Source organism: Mesocricetus auratus, unplaced genomic scaffold (assembly GCF_017639785.1).
Source record: "Mesocricetus auratus isolate SY011 unplaced genomic scaffold, BCM_Maur_2.0 Super-Scaffold_100676, whole genome shotgun sequence".
Taxonomy (NCBI): Eukaryota; Metazoa; Chordata; class Mammalia; order Rodentia; family Cricetidae; genus Mesocricetus; species Mesocricetus auratus.
In genome coordinates this window covers 133,322,542-133,339,219 of record NW_024429266.1, presented here as the reverse complement: position 1 = coordinate 133,339,219, position 16,678 = coordinate 133,322,542, and the positions used below count along the sequence as shown (strand labels likewise).

At 47.6% G+C, this 16,678-nt stretch overlaps 1 protein-coding gene across 3 annotated transcripts in view; it reads right to left on the bottom strand.

The window, feature by feature from the left end:
* Positions 1-14,389, bottom strand: part of St3gal5 (ST3 beta-galactoside alpha-2,3-sialyltransferase 5) — a 47,963-nt gene extending 33,574 nt beyond the window's left edge. The window contains exon 1 of one of the 3 annotated variants that reach the window (XM_005076092.4): positions 14,256-14,389. In XM_005076092.4, the coding sequence (XP_005076149.1) occupies positions 14,256-14,334 (79 nt within the window). In that variant the 5' untranslated portion in view covers positions 14,335-14,389. The other 2 variants (XM_013117755.3, XM_013117754.3) reach the window with 2 other exon arrangements.
* Positions 14,390-16,678: the final 2,289 nt, after the last annotated feature.

The window sequence follows — 16,678 nt, the reverse complement described above, 5'->3', positions numbered from 1 at the left end:
ATCTAATGTTCTGTGTTGGGGCTGGAATGTACAATTTCAAGATATCTTGGTTTATCAAGATAGTGGTCTGGTCCTTACCTGTCAAGGGTATACAAGACAATAAACAAGCACTGGCCTGAATCCACACACAGAGGTAGGCTGAACAAAGCCAGCCAGCAACCAGTGCCCTGCTGTGGGGGAGAAGCACCCACTCCCAGATCCAAATGACTTACCATGTTGAGTACTTTACTCAAGTGTGGGGGGGCACTCAACACATCACCCCTCCATTTCCACAGAATGGGCAGGGTCTCATCTGACTTTCCCTAGTATGCAGTTTCCTCACTGTATCAAAACCACAGAAAGTGCTGGTTGCTGAGGCTTCCCCAACCATCCCCCAGTGAGTATGTGTACACATAAATCTTAAATTCCTCCTTCTATTATCTCAGCTAGGGTTTCGCAACCTGACCTTATATAAGAACCACTTGAGGCCATGAAACACGCAGATTCTTTTGCTTGGTGCCCAGAATGCAACACCTGGCAGGATCAGATGAAGACGCCTGTTTCCAAGCAAGTTGCCTCATGATATGTGGGCACAGCACTTAAAAAGCAATCCTGCTCTTCAGCAGATTCTTTTGCTTGGTGCCCAGAATGCAACACCTGGCAGGATCAGATGAAGATGCCTGTTTCCAAGCAAGTTGCCTCATGATATGTGGGCACAGCACTTAAAAAGCAATCCTGCTCTTCAGCAATCTTTTCACAGCAGAGATAAGCACGCAGGATGAACGACAGGTTTCAGCCTGAAGGTCGTCAAGATTCTTCTGCAGACTGAGCCAAGTTACAAGGGTCTGTCTTCCATGAGGAGCAAAACCACTGTTCTGAGAATCTGCGCCCTGCTTGTTCTGCTCAGTTAGCCTTCATGATCCGAGGGATGTCTTTTAACCCACACCACCTGGAATTCCTCTGATACGAAGGTGGCATCATTACTACCACTTGAGTCTCTGGTTTTACAAGTTTAAAAACACTAAGGTGATAAATTCTGAATGCTTGGAATACTCTCTAAAACATTAATTCTCCAAAATGAGAACTAGACTAATGGGCACAGACGTGGCCTCTCCAAGAAGCAGTTACTCCCTCAGGGCCTGGCTCCCTTACCTTCCTTGATTAAGGCCCTCGACAAACAGCTTTTCACCCCTTATTAACTGCTCACCTGCTATCCTGCTTGACTTCACAGCACTGGAGAGACCACTACTGGCAAACATCAGTCTATCCGCCCGCTCTCCGCACTAACAACATAGACGATCCTTAGAGTCAGGGTTCTGTTCATTTTGTCCACTCTTTTAACTCAGCATCCTAAAACAGTGCAAAAGGCACTTAACAAGCAGTTACTGGCTGAAGGGACTGACTCGTGAGTCAATGCACTGACCACCAGCTTGCAACTGGACCCACCCTCAAAGGGGACCCAGACTCACCTGTAATCTCATATCCAAATAAACTGTAACTAGATGTTTCTTTTCCTCCTTCCTTTCTTTTTTAAATGTAATACTATTTATTTAACCTCATTTCAGCATTCTAAACATACAAAAAAACCCAACAGAATATTGAAAACTGCATTTAGGTACAGAGGGTTCTTGATCATCATCGATGCGGTAGTCCCTTGCTTTGCTGACAAGAATGAGTTCTACTGTTTGTGTTTAATCCCAGCACTCGGGAGGCAGGGGCAGATGGATCTCTGTGAGTTCGAGGCCAACCTGATCTACAAGAGCTAGTTCCAGGACAGCCTCCAAAGCCACAGAGAAACCCTGTCTCGAAAAACAAAAAAACAAACAAACAAAAACCAGTTCCAAACATTTCTCATGCCAGCTGACCCCTCCCCTCTTTCCCACAATTGAGAATGTCACCAGGATGCTATCCCACTATATACAAAAACAAGACAACCTGAAGCTAAATGGATGCCCAGGCTCACAGCACACGCCCTAAGCTATGGCCCTTCCCAAAGGCATCTTCCCCTCACAGCTTCCACACCAAACAAGATATCAGTCTGGGCTGTTCTGTTCTCTCTACAAGCTATGGATATGTACACTTGACAACTCAGATTTCTAGCCAATAGCCGTACAGTTAACACTACCGTAGGAGTTGAAAACAAAATGCCAGAAACATCTTCAAATGCATTGTCACACTAACCAGCAAAGAACACAGAGTGAGGAGAACACGGGTACATCTTTTCATTTTAAAATGTTTGGAGTTATGTATAACTGTGATACAGTCTCAGGGCACTCCGGACACTCATGGCCACCTCATGTAAACCACTGACACTTTGAGAAACTACAATATGATCGTGGTCAACTGTGTAATTAAACGTAACAAGAGCAATGGATAGTGCTCAAATAAGAGGTACGTCACTCACGACACTCTCTTCCTTTCAGGTATTCACAGGAGACAAAGTATTCATCCTCTTCTTCCACATTTTTTTCTGGGCAACGTTGCGGGACTCTTGGTGCCAACCAACTCCCCCTTTAGACTTACAGTCAGCAACAAACTTCTCACACTTCTTCAGCTTTGCAGCCTTGGTAATGTAAGGCGACTTTTCACTGTCACTAAGTTACTCCACATCTCACAAAGCCTTTCTGCCACATCTCCAAGGGAGATGCCAGGATTTGTGGATTTGATCTTGGGGTGGAATTCAGAGCAGAATAACCCCCAGATGGTGGTCTTCTGCAGGGTCCGCCTTCTTGCCTCCTCTGGCTGGCCCATAATCTTACATTTCCCGATCATAGCGGACTTTATCTGCCTTTGCCATGTCATCAAACTTCAATTCCTCTTTGGGGGATATGGTCTTCCGCCACTCAGGGCACTTCCTGGAAAACTCTGCAAAACTGACTATACACAAAGAGGGCACAAGCAAACCTCTTATCCTGACTATAATGTTCTCTAGGGTCACTAGATGTTCCTTCAGTGCCCAGGTTGCACAAACAAGACTGCTTGAATGTATGTGAGCGGAGAGAGGGGCAGGTAAACAAATCAATGACTGTCCCATGTACCAGTGGGATGTGCTTGGGAGAAAAAGCAACTGGATGTCTTTGATGCCATCACCCCCTAAGAAAACCAGGAGGATTAAAATGCTCAACTACCTGTCAATTTGATGTGGGCAAAGTTAGCACTGGAGTCAATTTACTAACCTTCAAAAAACAGGGTTGGGAGAAAACTCTATTGCTCATCTTCCTTTCCGGGATGCTACAATCCTCACTCACCTAACTTTCCAAAGTAAGAACAGTAACTAGCTTGGCCAGTTAGATGGGCACTAAAACGTGAAGGAGAGAATGAACACAAGAATAAATGGAAGAAGTTAGACTAAAGACCCCCCCCCAAAAAAAAGAAAGAGTGGGAAAAATTTTAAGTTCATACACACAGAGAATGTAACTATGGGCTGGGTTTGAGTGGATAGCCATGAAGGATGGGGGAGGGGAAGGCTCTGGCAAGTGAGGACTGGGGTGAAAAGGTAGAGAAGAGGAACAACCTTCCTTCCTCTGCCCCCTGGAGTTCGGCAGCTTCAGAGGGGCTCTGCAGACACCCATGAGACCACCCACCAACAAGCCTGTTACAAATCCGTTACAAGACCCAATATGGAGATCTTGGACCCCTGGATCCAAGAACTGGCCCCCACCACTACCTTCCCACAGAGGAACCCGGCTGGAGTACAAAAGGCTCCTCAAAGTGGATTTAAAATGGTTGGGGATGGGGGTGGGTAACACAAATTGGAGTCAATCTGGAAGGGATGAAGGATGGAAGAAGTTTGGGGAAAAGAGCTGTGGGTTCCATCAAAGTATATTATATGTATGTATGAAACTCTCAAAAAGTAATAAAAACATTCTACCTTTAGAAGGATAAGATTTCTACTGAAAGGTGAAACTTTTGGGTTCTCTCAAGGCATAGGGGGCTACTTTTTGCTTTGTAGGTCTTGTTTTGAGACAGTATCTCCCCATTAGTCCAGACTCAAATTCAGGATCTTCCTGTTTGGCCTCCTAAGTGATGGAATTACAAGTGTATGTATGCCACAATACCAATGTGGGCAGACCCACCTTTAACAGGCAAACACTGGGGATGGTACTTTATCTGCTATTGAGGGCTGGACCACAACATCTTACAGTGCACAGATCTTGTGTTTGGGTTTAAACACACTGCAAAGTCTGTGTGGGAAACTTCTCTCACAGGACTGTGGTAGGTTCAGTTTAAAATCAGGAAATGGGGGGATGGGGGTGGTCAGAGCTGGTTGACCAGATGCCCCTGAGCCCAGCCACAAACCAGAAGCCTCTTAGAATAGCAGAAGTAACAGGCATGGCCCAAAGAACTCTGGAGCAGAGAATAGGTCATCATTCTGTTCCCTGAGAGGCCAGGAGAGAACCTTGAGATGGAGGCTGCAGTGATGTTCACTTTGCTTTCTGAAACAATTTTATACTTAGAGAACAAGTGCAAGAATGATATAAAGAATTCTCATCCATCCTTCATCCAGATATCCCCCCATGGTTAACATGTGCACTGCTGTCCTGTCCATATATAATACGCATAATTTATTGAAACACCTGAAAGCAAGTTGCAGCCATCCTGAGCCTCAATATTTTATTTTCCTAGAAACAAAGTCATTCCTTATACAAGCACGGTATAATGGTCAAAACTAGACTCTAACATAAAGGCCTTGGGAAGGAAGAATTCTATAGTAGTTCAGTGATGACTTGTGAACAAAAACAGCAACAATTTTTTTTTCCTTTTCCAGGGCACAGTCCAGGATCACATGTGAGGCCCAATATCTTCTCTTTGGCTTCCTTTAATCTAAAACGGTTCTGTTATCTCTCATGACCTTGACTTTTTTTTTTTAAGTACAGGCCAAGTATTTTGTAGAACGTTCCCTAGTTGGGGTTCATCTGATGTTTCTTCACAAATTCAAGTTGTGCACTGAGCCAGAGTGGCACAGTAGGAAGCTAAACTTCTCTCTTGGCATTTTCTCAGGTGGCACATGGTATTGAACTGGCCTGGCACTGGTGACATTTCATCTGAACAGCTGGCTAAGAGAGAATCCACTATCAAGTTGCTATCTTTATGAATTAAAAAGTGGCTAGATGGGAGAGTCCTAGTGTCTCAGTTACTTTGCTTTTGCTTTGAAGAGGCATCAGACCAAGGCAATTATTTAAAAAGAAAAAAAAAGCATTTAGCTGCTTACAGTTGCAGAAGGTGAGACCACCATGGCAGGAAGCATGGCAGCAGGCAGGCGTGGTTCTGGAGCAGCAGCTGAGAGCTCACATCCCGGTCCTCAAGTTGAGAGAAGAAAGAAAATGGGCCAGGCATGGGCTTTTGAAATCTCCATGCACCTCTCTCTCTCTCTCTCTCTCTCTCTCTCTCTCTCTCTCTCTCTCTCTCTCGGTGCCTCCCTCTATTGTTGTCTGTCTTATTCTTTCCATTTTGTTTGTTTGTTTTTGCTCCTGCCGGGACCCAACCCCAACCCCGAGGTTACCAGGCTGCAGCTACATGCAGTTTTTACACAGCTGCCAAGCAAGCTCTCAGCCCCACTAAGTCATCTCCCCAGCCTAACTTCGAGAATATTTGACAGTGGAAAGAAGATTAGCAAGATGTTGTCTGACACTCCGGGGGGTGCCCACTGCTACTGTTCTTATCTCATATATATTTTACGTGTCATCTGTCTGTATTAACCTCCTTTGACTGAAATTTCCACTAGGGATGAATCCCCATAACAAAGGGCTAGAATGACTAATTTTGTCAATTGCCCCAAGGATGGCCAACAACTAGAATCCTTACAGAAGCACAGGGAGGAAGTTAACGTATAACACAGACTGCCTTTGGGTATTAGGGCTTAAATTTCTCATTTTGCCTCAGTTTGGAAGGGCTGGGCTACAGGGTATAGGATTTGCTTTGTTCTCTTGAACAAGTCTCCCTACCTCCAGTTATTATTGTCTTTTTAAACTAAGTAACTTTAAATCCAACGTGCTCTTCCTGACTCAGGCTCCCTGGGGTTATGAACCACCATGTCCAGATTTATAATCCTTTAAATAAACATTTAATAAGCAAATGTTACATATCAGGAACTGAGAATAGAAAAGTAAATAAGGCATAATTCCCTTACTCTTTCAATGAACAGTCAACCAGGAACTCCCCAAGTACTCAAAGCACCAACAATGAGACAGATAGTGTAGCTGATGGCTGGGTGCGGAGCCACGGGTCTAACAGGAGATCAGAGAGGCAGGCCTCCCAGAGGACATGGGCGATGAGTGAATGCTCCAAGGGTGAGAAAGATTCCAGACTGTGTTCTAGACGGAAAGTGGAACATGCTGATTGCTCGGAGGTGTTCTGAGGAAGGATACGAGGGGATCTAAGGGACAGTGGTCGTAAGAGTCAACTAAGAAGACACCAGGACATCCACTCAGCAGTTCTAAGGAGGACAGTGGTAACAACAACCTCAGCAGGGCAAAGCCAAGGCACTGGGGTGGCCAAGGGGTCACTGAGCTCATGGCTGTGAGGGGTGACTGAACTGCTGAGCCAAAGCCAGGAAGGCAAGAGGGGCGAAGCAGGAGATATCAGGGAGCAAGACGCCTCAGAACTTGGTGGCTGAGCTGGGAGGAGCAGTTCTTAAAGTCATAGAGCCCGCGAGAAGGTTTGATGCGGGGTATAACTCTCAAGACAACTTAGTGGCAGAAGTGGGGACACCTCTCAAAGAGAAAGAGAATGGAGGGGCAAGACAGGCTGCTAGGGGGAAAACTGTTCAGAGGACTTCTCCTTTCTGGTTAGTCCCCTTAACAATGGCCTGTGTGAGAGCTCTCGGGTGGGGAAACCAACATGACCGCATTATCACCCTCAAAGAATCTGCTATGATAAAACAAGTCTGTGGCAATCTCTGCCTGTCCCAAACATAGTCAACTCCGAAGTGAAGTTTTTAATGGAAGATTTCCCTATAAAAGGGAAAGATAAGTTGGTAGGCTGAATAAATCATACTTCACAGGAGAAAATGAAAGCCAGAAGAACAGACAGTTCGAAAAAACAACTGCAAGGCCAACACAAATAAAGGCCCAGCATCAGGACCTTTCCCGCACGCTGGAAGACAATGGGAACAGACGAGACAAGGGGCAGGCACTCTGTGATGCCACCATCCCACCCCAGAAAGAGGTGGCCAAGGTCAGGTTCCTCAGATGGTAACGTATGACCATAACGTTACCCAACGGACCTTAGGTATACTCCCCAGGGAGCCAGGCTGATGGGGACGGGCGCTGGGGGTTTGCTTGGCAGTCCTGACATTCACCAATACCGATAAAAGCTGTGTTTGCCCTACAGGTGCGGAGCACATCAGTAAACCCTGAAGCAGGAAGCAGCAATAAAACGACGGGCACAGCACAGGTCTGAGTACCTGACAACTGAAGAAAAGAAGGACAAAAGAGGGTGTCTGGGCCATGTCAAACTCAGGTCAGGCTAACGTGCTCCTGTCTCTGAGGCCAGCATACTGAAGTCTGTGAGAGAAATGACCGAAACACACGACGGCCTTTCACACCCCGATCCCGCGCCCTGTGGTTTTATTTACGTATTTTACTTTTTGTTTTCTGCAACAGGTCTCTCTCTACACAGCCCTGGCTGTCCTGGAAATCACTCTGTAGACCAGACTGGCCTTGAACTCACAGAGATCTGCCTGCCTCTGTTTCCAGAGTACTGGGATCAAAGGTGTGTGCCACTACGCCCGACAGGAACCTCTCTATTTTGAACACTTTTTTTTAAACAAAATTTTCTTACTGTGGCAGTTGAAATGGAAATGGCCCAAGGGAGTGGCACTATTAGGAGGTGCGCCAGGCCCACCTCACCCTCTGTCCCTGCTGGTCCAGATGTACAACTCTCAGCTCCTTCTCCATGTCAGCCTGTGCACCACCACGCTTCCGCCATGACGATAACGGGCTAACCCTCCGAGACTGTAAGCCAGCCTCCATTGAAGGCTTTCCTCACTAAGAGTTGGCGTCATGGTGTCCCACAGCAACAGAAACCCTAACTGAGACACCTACATTTGACAGTTTCACACATTATATAAATGAATTTTAGTCGTTTTCATACATTTTCCCTTCCCCCTCCTGCTGGAGCCCTTCTTCCCAATAAATCTCCACCGTCGGGTCCCCTTTCGCTATGGTCCACCAAGTTTAATTAGTGTTTCTTGCTCCAGCAAAGGCAACTTATTGGTAACTATTCCACTGAAGAAAATGACACCGCTTCTCCAACAACCTTTAATTACCGATAGTCCCTCAGGGAGGGAATTTATCCTCCACCCAGGATAAAACGTTGAGGGGGCCCAATCTTGTTTGGAAAATATTTTAAGTCAACATCTGGGCAGGCTCCCACACAGACATACCAGGTTCCAATCATACATGGGGTATGTATCTGGACATACAACAAGAAGCAACACAGACACAGCCCTTCCTTTGGACGGTCTTACAATCCCACCTAAAAAACAAACAACAAAAGATGAAGACGAAGAAGGGACCAGTACCTCCCTCTCGAGGTGTTTTGTGCTGCACGCTGGGGCAAGGTGTCACAAGAGGCTTCAAAGGAGCTTCCCTCAAGAAGGAATGCTTCTCTGCCACTGAACAGGAACTGAGTGGGGAGGGGAAGGCAGACGTCAGTGCGGGACAGCAGGTGCTGGCAGAGGCAGAAGTCTGTGTCTGAAGGGTCCAGCCCAGGAGGGATCACACGATGAACTTAACAGAGAAATGAGCAGTCCCTACCATGTTGAGTTATTCTAGAGGAACAAAAGGGGTTTTCTACGTGGAACTGGATGTTGAAGACACTTCTTCATGAGGCAATTCCAGATAGAAGGCTGCTGTGGAAACCCAGAGGAACAATGGAGGTGTAGAAACCTGGACAGAGTTACCTCAGCCACCTCAAAGCAACGTCGTGAATTCCGACAGGATCCCTTCCGAGGGGTGGAAATACATTATTTGCTGCAAAGACGTGTGAACAGTGGCCTCACCTTCAACATCCAGGCCTAGATCTGAATCAGAGCTGTAAACTCTGAAACTTATGTCTTTTTATGTCAACACCCTCGTTTGTAAAATGGGAGGGATAGTGTATCAAACAGGGTTATGGTGAGATCGGGTAATCTATGTAACAGTTCTATAACAGGTGAGGGCAGAGTGAGCAAATGGCTCTCATGTTTTATAGTGTAGGGAGTGGGGAGCAGGATTTGCTGGCTTAGTATGACTAACAGAGTATATAGTACTCATTAACTGTTGGAAGCTGTGCCACTAGGTGCATGTGAGTTTAGAAGCCAGTGTCTTCCAGAGAAATGAAAACTTGAATCTACCTGTTTTTTTTTTTAGAGATTGATTTTATCCTTCTTCATTTTATTATATTTTGATTGTGAGTGTGTGTGCATGCCATGGTGTACATGCGGAGGTCATGCTCTTTTTTCCTGAGTTCTCTCCTTCCAGCATATGGGTCCCGGAGATCAAATCCAGACTGTCAGACCTGGCGGCAGTGGCCTTTGCCCACTGAGCCATCTTGCCAGCCCCTTATTTTTATTTTTTTAATTTTGTGTGTGTGTCCACAGGGGCTGGATGAGGGCACTGTCTACCCTGCTGCTGGGACTGCAGGCTGCCTGATGTAGGTGATGGAAACGGACTTCCAGTTCTCTGTAAGGGCAGCATGCTCTCTTACCACTAAGCCATCCCTTCAATTCCAGCCAGCTTCTATTTACGTTTTTAAAGGTAGGCTACCGATCCAAATTGCAGGTAAGGCTCAGGTTCTTTCCACTGGAGAGAACCGAAACAAAAGGACGATAAAGCGGCGGCCCGCGCCAGCCGATAGGCCCAGCCGAGTAAGATCCCGATAGCGAAAATGACAAGCAAAGAGAAGGAAAGACCAGAGGCCACTCTGTCCTGATTGTCCTGCTGCCTGCTGGAGTCTAGATAAAGAGAGAGGAGACCAGAAAGGGGGTGAAGAACAAGAGGGAAGTGGATGAGAGCGCAGAGGCCGGGAGAAGCCAGCTGTGAAGGACACATTCTCTGTGTCTAACAGATAAGCTGCCTCTGCTCCATTAGTATTCATAAACCTGCCATTATGAAAATGGCAGTGTCACAAAACAGTCCAATGGAATGTGGTAGCACATGGCTGTAGACCCAGCACTTGGAAGGGGAGGCAGGAGTCAAAATTCAAGGCCAGGCTTGATTTTATGAAACCTTACTCCAAAACAAACAAAAAATAAACTAAAACCACAAATACACAAACAAATAATTTCAAAGGTGGCGGCAACATTCAAAAAGCTTAAGTATTATTCATAAAAGTAGACCTTTTAAATGCTATTTGTTGAACTAATCAAACCCAATCACACAATCTTAAATTATTATAATCCCAGATGTTATTAAGTCTAAAGGGGGAAAAAAGGAGAATTCATGAGTATAGGTATTGGTTCATGATGCAAAAATTTACTCCTGGATTTTTTTCCCTGTTGTAACTGAAGTACAAAAATGCTTTGTATTGCTCAGAAACTCAAGTAAGAAAAAGTCTACTATTTCCCATAGGTAAAGAGAGTCGTAGTGGTTGGGTAGAGGTTTGTCTGCAGCACGATGTGTAGAGACTAAGATCAAACTAAGTAGTTTGAGTAGAGATACTTCAACATCAACAGGACCATGGAGCTCAGGGCTAGAGCTCAGCCTACTTTGTGCTGGGACCAGAGGAGAGCCTGTAGGACTGCTCTTCCTGAAGCCACAGAGAGCAGGACCAAGCAGAAACTTATCCTACTGTAGAAGCAACTCCAGCACCATCAACTGGAAACTGTTAATACTAAGACTAGAATAAAATAGCTTTGGCTGGGGATCCCCCAAATGAGCAATAAACCCATAACCCAGTAATCCTACTGCCCAGCACAGATTCTCAGAAATGCACACTTTACCAAAGCTAGGCACTAGAACAGTTACAGCAGCACTATCTGGGTGAGACAAACACTAAAAGCTGCCTAAACATTCAACAACTGATCACAAATAAGATGTACTAAACTCACCCCGTGATCGCCATCAGCAATGACAATGAGGATAACTACAGGCAGCCTGGGGAGGCCTCTGTCACTTAGTGCTTACAAAGGAAGACAAGTACCTAGGTTTCCATTTACGCACAGTGTGAGAAAAGGAAGGAAGGAAGGAAGGCCAGATTAACGCTGAGAGGCAGTGGCTGGACACAGCACAGGTCATGGTTACGTTCTGTTCCTTGAATCGAAGGCGGTGCGTGTTCAGGGTGGAAATTTGCTCTGCAACACACTTTAGCTATGTCTATTCTCCCCGAACCTACACACATTTCTAAGATGTGGTCATAAGAGAACAGAGTTGGGTCTTTCCTTCCACTGTGTAGATTATGGAGATTTAACTCAGCTCATTGGGCAGCAGGCACCACAGACCACTGAGCCATCTCACTGGCTTTACCTATGTATGTACTTGCATGTATTAGTACTTACACACACACACACACACACACACACACACCCCAAGACAGGGTCTCGTGTACCCCAGCTGACCTTGAACCCTTGATCCTCCTGCCCATGTGCTAAGATTAACAAGCCTGCACACCACCCCCAGCTGCAAGTATCTACACTTTCTTTAAACTGGAGCAAACCTTGTTTGGTGCCCAGGTAAATGAGTTTCAACCATGAGCCCTCTCCGTTCATTTCTTCCCTCCTCCTCCTCCACATACCCCACTTGTCCCCTCTGTAGGTGCTTGAGCTGGGTTTTTCTTTCAGGAGAGCCCTTGTGCTACCACACCGATCCCGTCCTTTCCTCCCACGACTGGGCCTGTGAGTCACACCCCCCTCCAGTGGATGCCTCTCCTAACATACGCCGCCCACACGGATCCCGTCCTTGCTTCTCCATCCCCAGCAGCTGTCATGTATATTCCTAGTTGTTTCTATTCCAAACCTTCCCAGCTAGACAAGCAATGGAGAGCAAGCCCTCGGAGGGAGATGACCATCCTCCTGGTTCCATAAGCAGCGCAGAATAAAGCCCTCCTCCGAAACCAGAAAGGTGCAGAGGGGACTTTCCACTTTCCACAAGCCTTTGCTAGGGTTTTTATTGCTGTAACACCCTGACCAGAAGCAAGCGAGAAGAAAAGTGTTTAATTACAGCGTACAGTTCCATATCACAGTCCATCATGAAGGAAGTCAGGGCAGGAACCAAAACACAGCAGGAACTTGCAGGCAGGAGCTGATGCAGGGGCCATAGAGGAGCGCTGCTTACCGGCTTGCCCTTCATGGCTTGCTCAACCTGCTTTCTTAAACAACACAGGGTTACCTACCCAGGGGTAGCACCACCCACAAGGAGCTGGGCCTTTCCCCAGTAGTCACTAAATAAGGAAATGTCAGACAGGCTTGCCTACAGGACAATCTGGTGGGGGCATCGTTTTCAATTGCTGTTCTCTTTTCCCAAATGACTCCAGATTGTATCAAGTTAACATTAGAAACTACTCAGCACACCATTAATGTCGGAAGAGACAGCTGCTAACCCTTCACTGCTTCGGCCAGTCCAGTAAGGGAGCAGAGAGCAGTAGGGGGGTGTAGTTGAGAAGAGGTGTTTCTTCCTGACGCTTTCCCTAACCCTTCATCTCTTAACCTATTTTAAACATGGGGCAAACCGATGGATTTTCAGAATCTGTGTTCTTTTATAATTTCCTGCCAGGCCCCCAGCACTCTGCCTTCCAGGCATGTTGGCACAGGCTTGTAATCCCAGCACTTGGGAGGTGGAGGCCAGAGGATCAGTGTTCAAAGTCTAGTTGGGCTGCGAATTCAAGGCCAACCTGAGCTACACAATACCCAATGTTAAAACACAAACCAACCAAACAAACAAACAAAAACCAGCCATCAAGGCTCCCAACCATCTCCTTCATTTCTTTTCAAGTCTCAAGGAAACACTATCAACACTAACCACAATCTCCACCTCATAGAAACAGCATCAACCACATCACAGACGTGGGTGTCAAGAGGCTCAGCATTCTGATTACAGTGCTCCGGAAGTTCGTATTAATTCTCTCTTGTCCAAACACTTGTAAGTAGGTGATTCCCAGCTCTGCAACTAGAAATGTTAGCCACCGTTCTGAGACGCCAGGACAGGGAATTACACAAATGAAACCAAAATCTGTCCTGTCTGTTCCTTTCATTCAACAGACACAGATCCCTCTTGCCATCTGCAGGTAGAAGAGAATTTACAGTCATAAACCAAGGGAAGGCTTGGCTAGACACCAGAGGGCAGAAGATGAGAGTGAGTCTCCTTCCTTTGTGAGTCTAAAACTCAGCACAGCCCTTGGCTGAAGGAACCTGCAACCCATCGGTCCCAGGAAAAGCATAACACATAAAACCACTTTACCCCCTTTTAAGTAAATGACACCTAATTTTGCAAAGGCCAGATACTTGAATTAAGACGGAGACGTATAAAAATTTCATTTCCAAGTCAGCTAATGATTCTGCAGAGTTCTCTTCGATGATAGATTTATTTTAAATGGTTAGAACCACAAACCCAGTGGCCTGGGAAAGACGTCCGCCAACAGTAGATTAAGCTTTCCAGTACAGACCAGGAGAGCAAGCCCCCCACAGAAGGATCAGTGTCCGCCAAGGTCATCCAGCTGGTGTGGGGTAGGGGGAGAAGTTCGCTTCTACTCCCTGGGGTCCTACAAAATAACCTCTTAAAAAAAACAAACAACAACAAAACAGCGCACAAAGAAAGCACCCTCTCTGCAGGCCACTGTTTAAAATTTCCAAGGAACCAAAAAGGTCGCCCCAACGCGTCTGCTCCGCAGGACTGGCCGCAGAGGGGGCGGGGAAGGTCACCAGAGAATTTTTACCAGCAGAAATCTACCCACTTGCACGCACAGGGAAGGTTCAGGAGCCACTAGTGACCCTGCAGAGGGTTCCCCAAGCCAGTCACGGGGACACTTGGTCAGTTCGGCTCTGCTGGCTTAGAAGATTCCAGCAATGAATTAAAAAACCCCGAATCAAACGGCGTGGAAAAGGGCCACCCCGGCTGGACCTGCCTTGCGGGTCGGGTCGTCCTTACCCGCTGCGCCGCATCCACACCTGCGCCGGCCGCGGGGACGCCGATCTAAGCAGCCCGGAGCCGCGACCCTAAGCCCGTGTCCCCCAGCATGCGCATCCGGCGTCGCAGGGCTAGGGAGGAGTCGCTGGGCCCCGGGTCTGAGTGGGCAAAGGAGGATCGCCGCTGCCTGGGTTGCCGGAGTCCGCTAAGCCGCCTGGGGGCTGCGCCACGTACCTCGGCAGGCAGGTGCCGCTGCTTGGCTTCGCGGCTTCTGGGGCCGCCGCTCCGCGCCGCCCGCCGCCTCCGTGCGCATGCTAGGGAGGGAGCGCTGGCTAGCCGCCAGCCCCGGGCCCCGCGCCCCAGCCCGCCCCCGGCGCCGCGCTCGCGCCCATTCAGCCCCGGACAGTCCGCTCCCCGGCGCGGATGCGGAGGGGGCGGGGTCGTGCGTCACGAGGACTTGGGAAGCCAATCACAGCGCGCGGGGCCCCACTGCGGCCCCGCCTCCGAGCAGGCAGCCCCCTCCGCCCAGGAGAGCGAGGGGGAGCAGGGCGCCTCCAGCCGGGTCGCAGCTTGGGTGCCAGGCCGCCTGGGACTCGGGTTCCCCTCGCCTGGGGCTCTCTCCAACTCTTCTCCAGACTTGCCCGGGATTAGATGGTGGAAGGCGTCCCGGGGAACCAAAGGCGGCTTTGGACCGATTGTGGGCTTTTGGCTGAGCATCCATTTAGGAATCACGGAGCCAGGGAATGAAGGGGCTTGACGTATTCACGTGCTTTATTCTCCAGCTGTCCTCTGGTCTTTAGACAGTTACTGGTCCTGGGTCCCCGAATCCCGTTCCCCCCAAGGCAAGCTCCCAAGACAGGCTAGATCAGCGGTTCTCAACCACGGGTCCCCTTAAGACTATCAGAAAACACAGATATTTACATTACTATTCATAACAGTATCAATACAATTATGAAGTAGCAATGAAAAATATTTTGTGGTATGGGGTCATAACATTTTAAAGGATTGTAGTCTTAGGAATGCTGAGAACCACTGGGCTAGATGGACGTGTCTGGGGCCCTGCCAGAACGGCCTTATATTGTACCCAAGTCAACCTAGTTTTAACAGATGGGGAAACTGAGGTGGGGGGGCGGTGAGTAGCTTTTAAACCCTTGGAGGCATTTAGTGACAGAACCAAGACCAGAACCTGGGTTTGGAGCACTCAAATCCATTTGGCTGAAAACTACTGATCCCGTCGCCTCCCACAGCCTGTTCTGGAAAGGAACTTCTATACAATTTACACTTTTAGTAAGTATCAAATCTGGGGCATTAAAGACGCTTAAAACTGGACTGGATCTCCGTTTTAGGGTACTTCTTCCCATGATCCTCTAGAAAAGCTGACAAGAAGGGGATCCAAACCACAAAGTAAATGATATTATAATGAAGCCAAGTTCTTGGAAGGATGTGGACCCTTTGTTAGTGCATGTGTATAGGGGGAAATGCCAGGGTGCCTTAATTTTTGTTGTTTGGAACAGCTTGCCTTCAGCCTCAAGAACATGTAGCCACAAAGGGGTATTCCGACAGTCTGGAGACGCGTCTTCCAAGATGCAGCTCCAGTTTTCTTTGTCACTACACATGGAACTCCTTTCTGAGGCTCCTCGTGGTCCCATGATAGTTCTTGTGGCTGTGTGTCAGCTGAGAACGCTGAAGCTTTGGAGAGAAATCGAGGGCTGGGGTTTTACAACAGCATGCCAGGGAGGCTGACAAACAGGAAGAGGACTTGGGCTAGCTTTTAGAACCCCTTCTCCCAGCTCCCTCAAGCACCGAGGCTATCTTTGACCAAACAATACCTCTCTCACTTTGAAGAGCAAGATCCTAGACCTGAGCCAAGAATGCTATCACTTTTTCCTTTTCAACAGAGCAGCAGGTTTGGGCACATCTTTGTTCTTTCCCCAGGGTGGAGAGCAGATGTCGGGGGTGGGGAGTGGGAATGTTATCTGGCTAGTCAATGCCAAGAATAAAAACACAGGAAAGAATAGGGTGGGTGGATTCTGCTTTCATTAAAATAGTAATAATCTGTATGATTTTAAAGTGAGGACATTGGGAATATCCTAGAAGGGGAAAAATGGAAGAAAGCTTGACATGGCACAGTGGGTTGGCCAAGGCTGGTCAGATAGCAGCTGCCTGGAATGGGGGACAGCTGCATGGAGAATGAGGAGCACCTCACCCTCTTTCTACTGGAGACCAGCCTGGGGCCTGCCTGCGTGGTCAGGCATCCTGCTGTCTCTTGGCCTCCATTCTCTCCTACATCTCCACTGTATGGAACCCCCTCCCTGTTAGCAATAATGGCTGCCCTGGAAACCGGAAGTGCCCTAACTTTCAAGGGTAGGTCCAAGTTGGGGGTGATGAAGAGTAAGATTGAACTCTGCCTCCTGCCTTGGCCTCACATCTGTTTAAGCATTCAGTTCTTTAACCTGATTCACACTTTAACAAAGATAAGATCTGCCCCCCCCTCGGGTCCCCAAATAATACACTAGAATCAGTTACTAGATCTCCAAGGTTCACTTGCAGGCCTCAGAGAAGCTTCCAGACTCTAACATATAGTAGGACTACTAATAAATCAAGGGCAACAACTACAGTTGTGCATTTGGTTTTTTTTGTTTTTTTTTTTTTGGTGC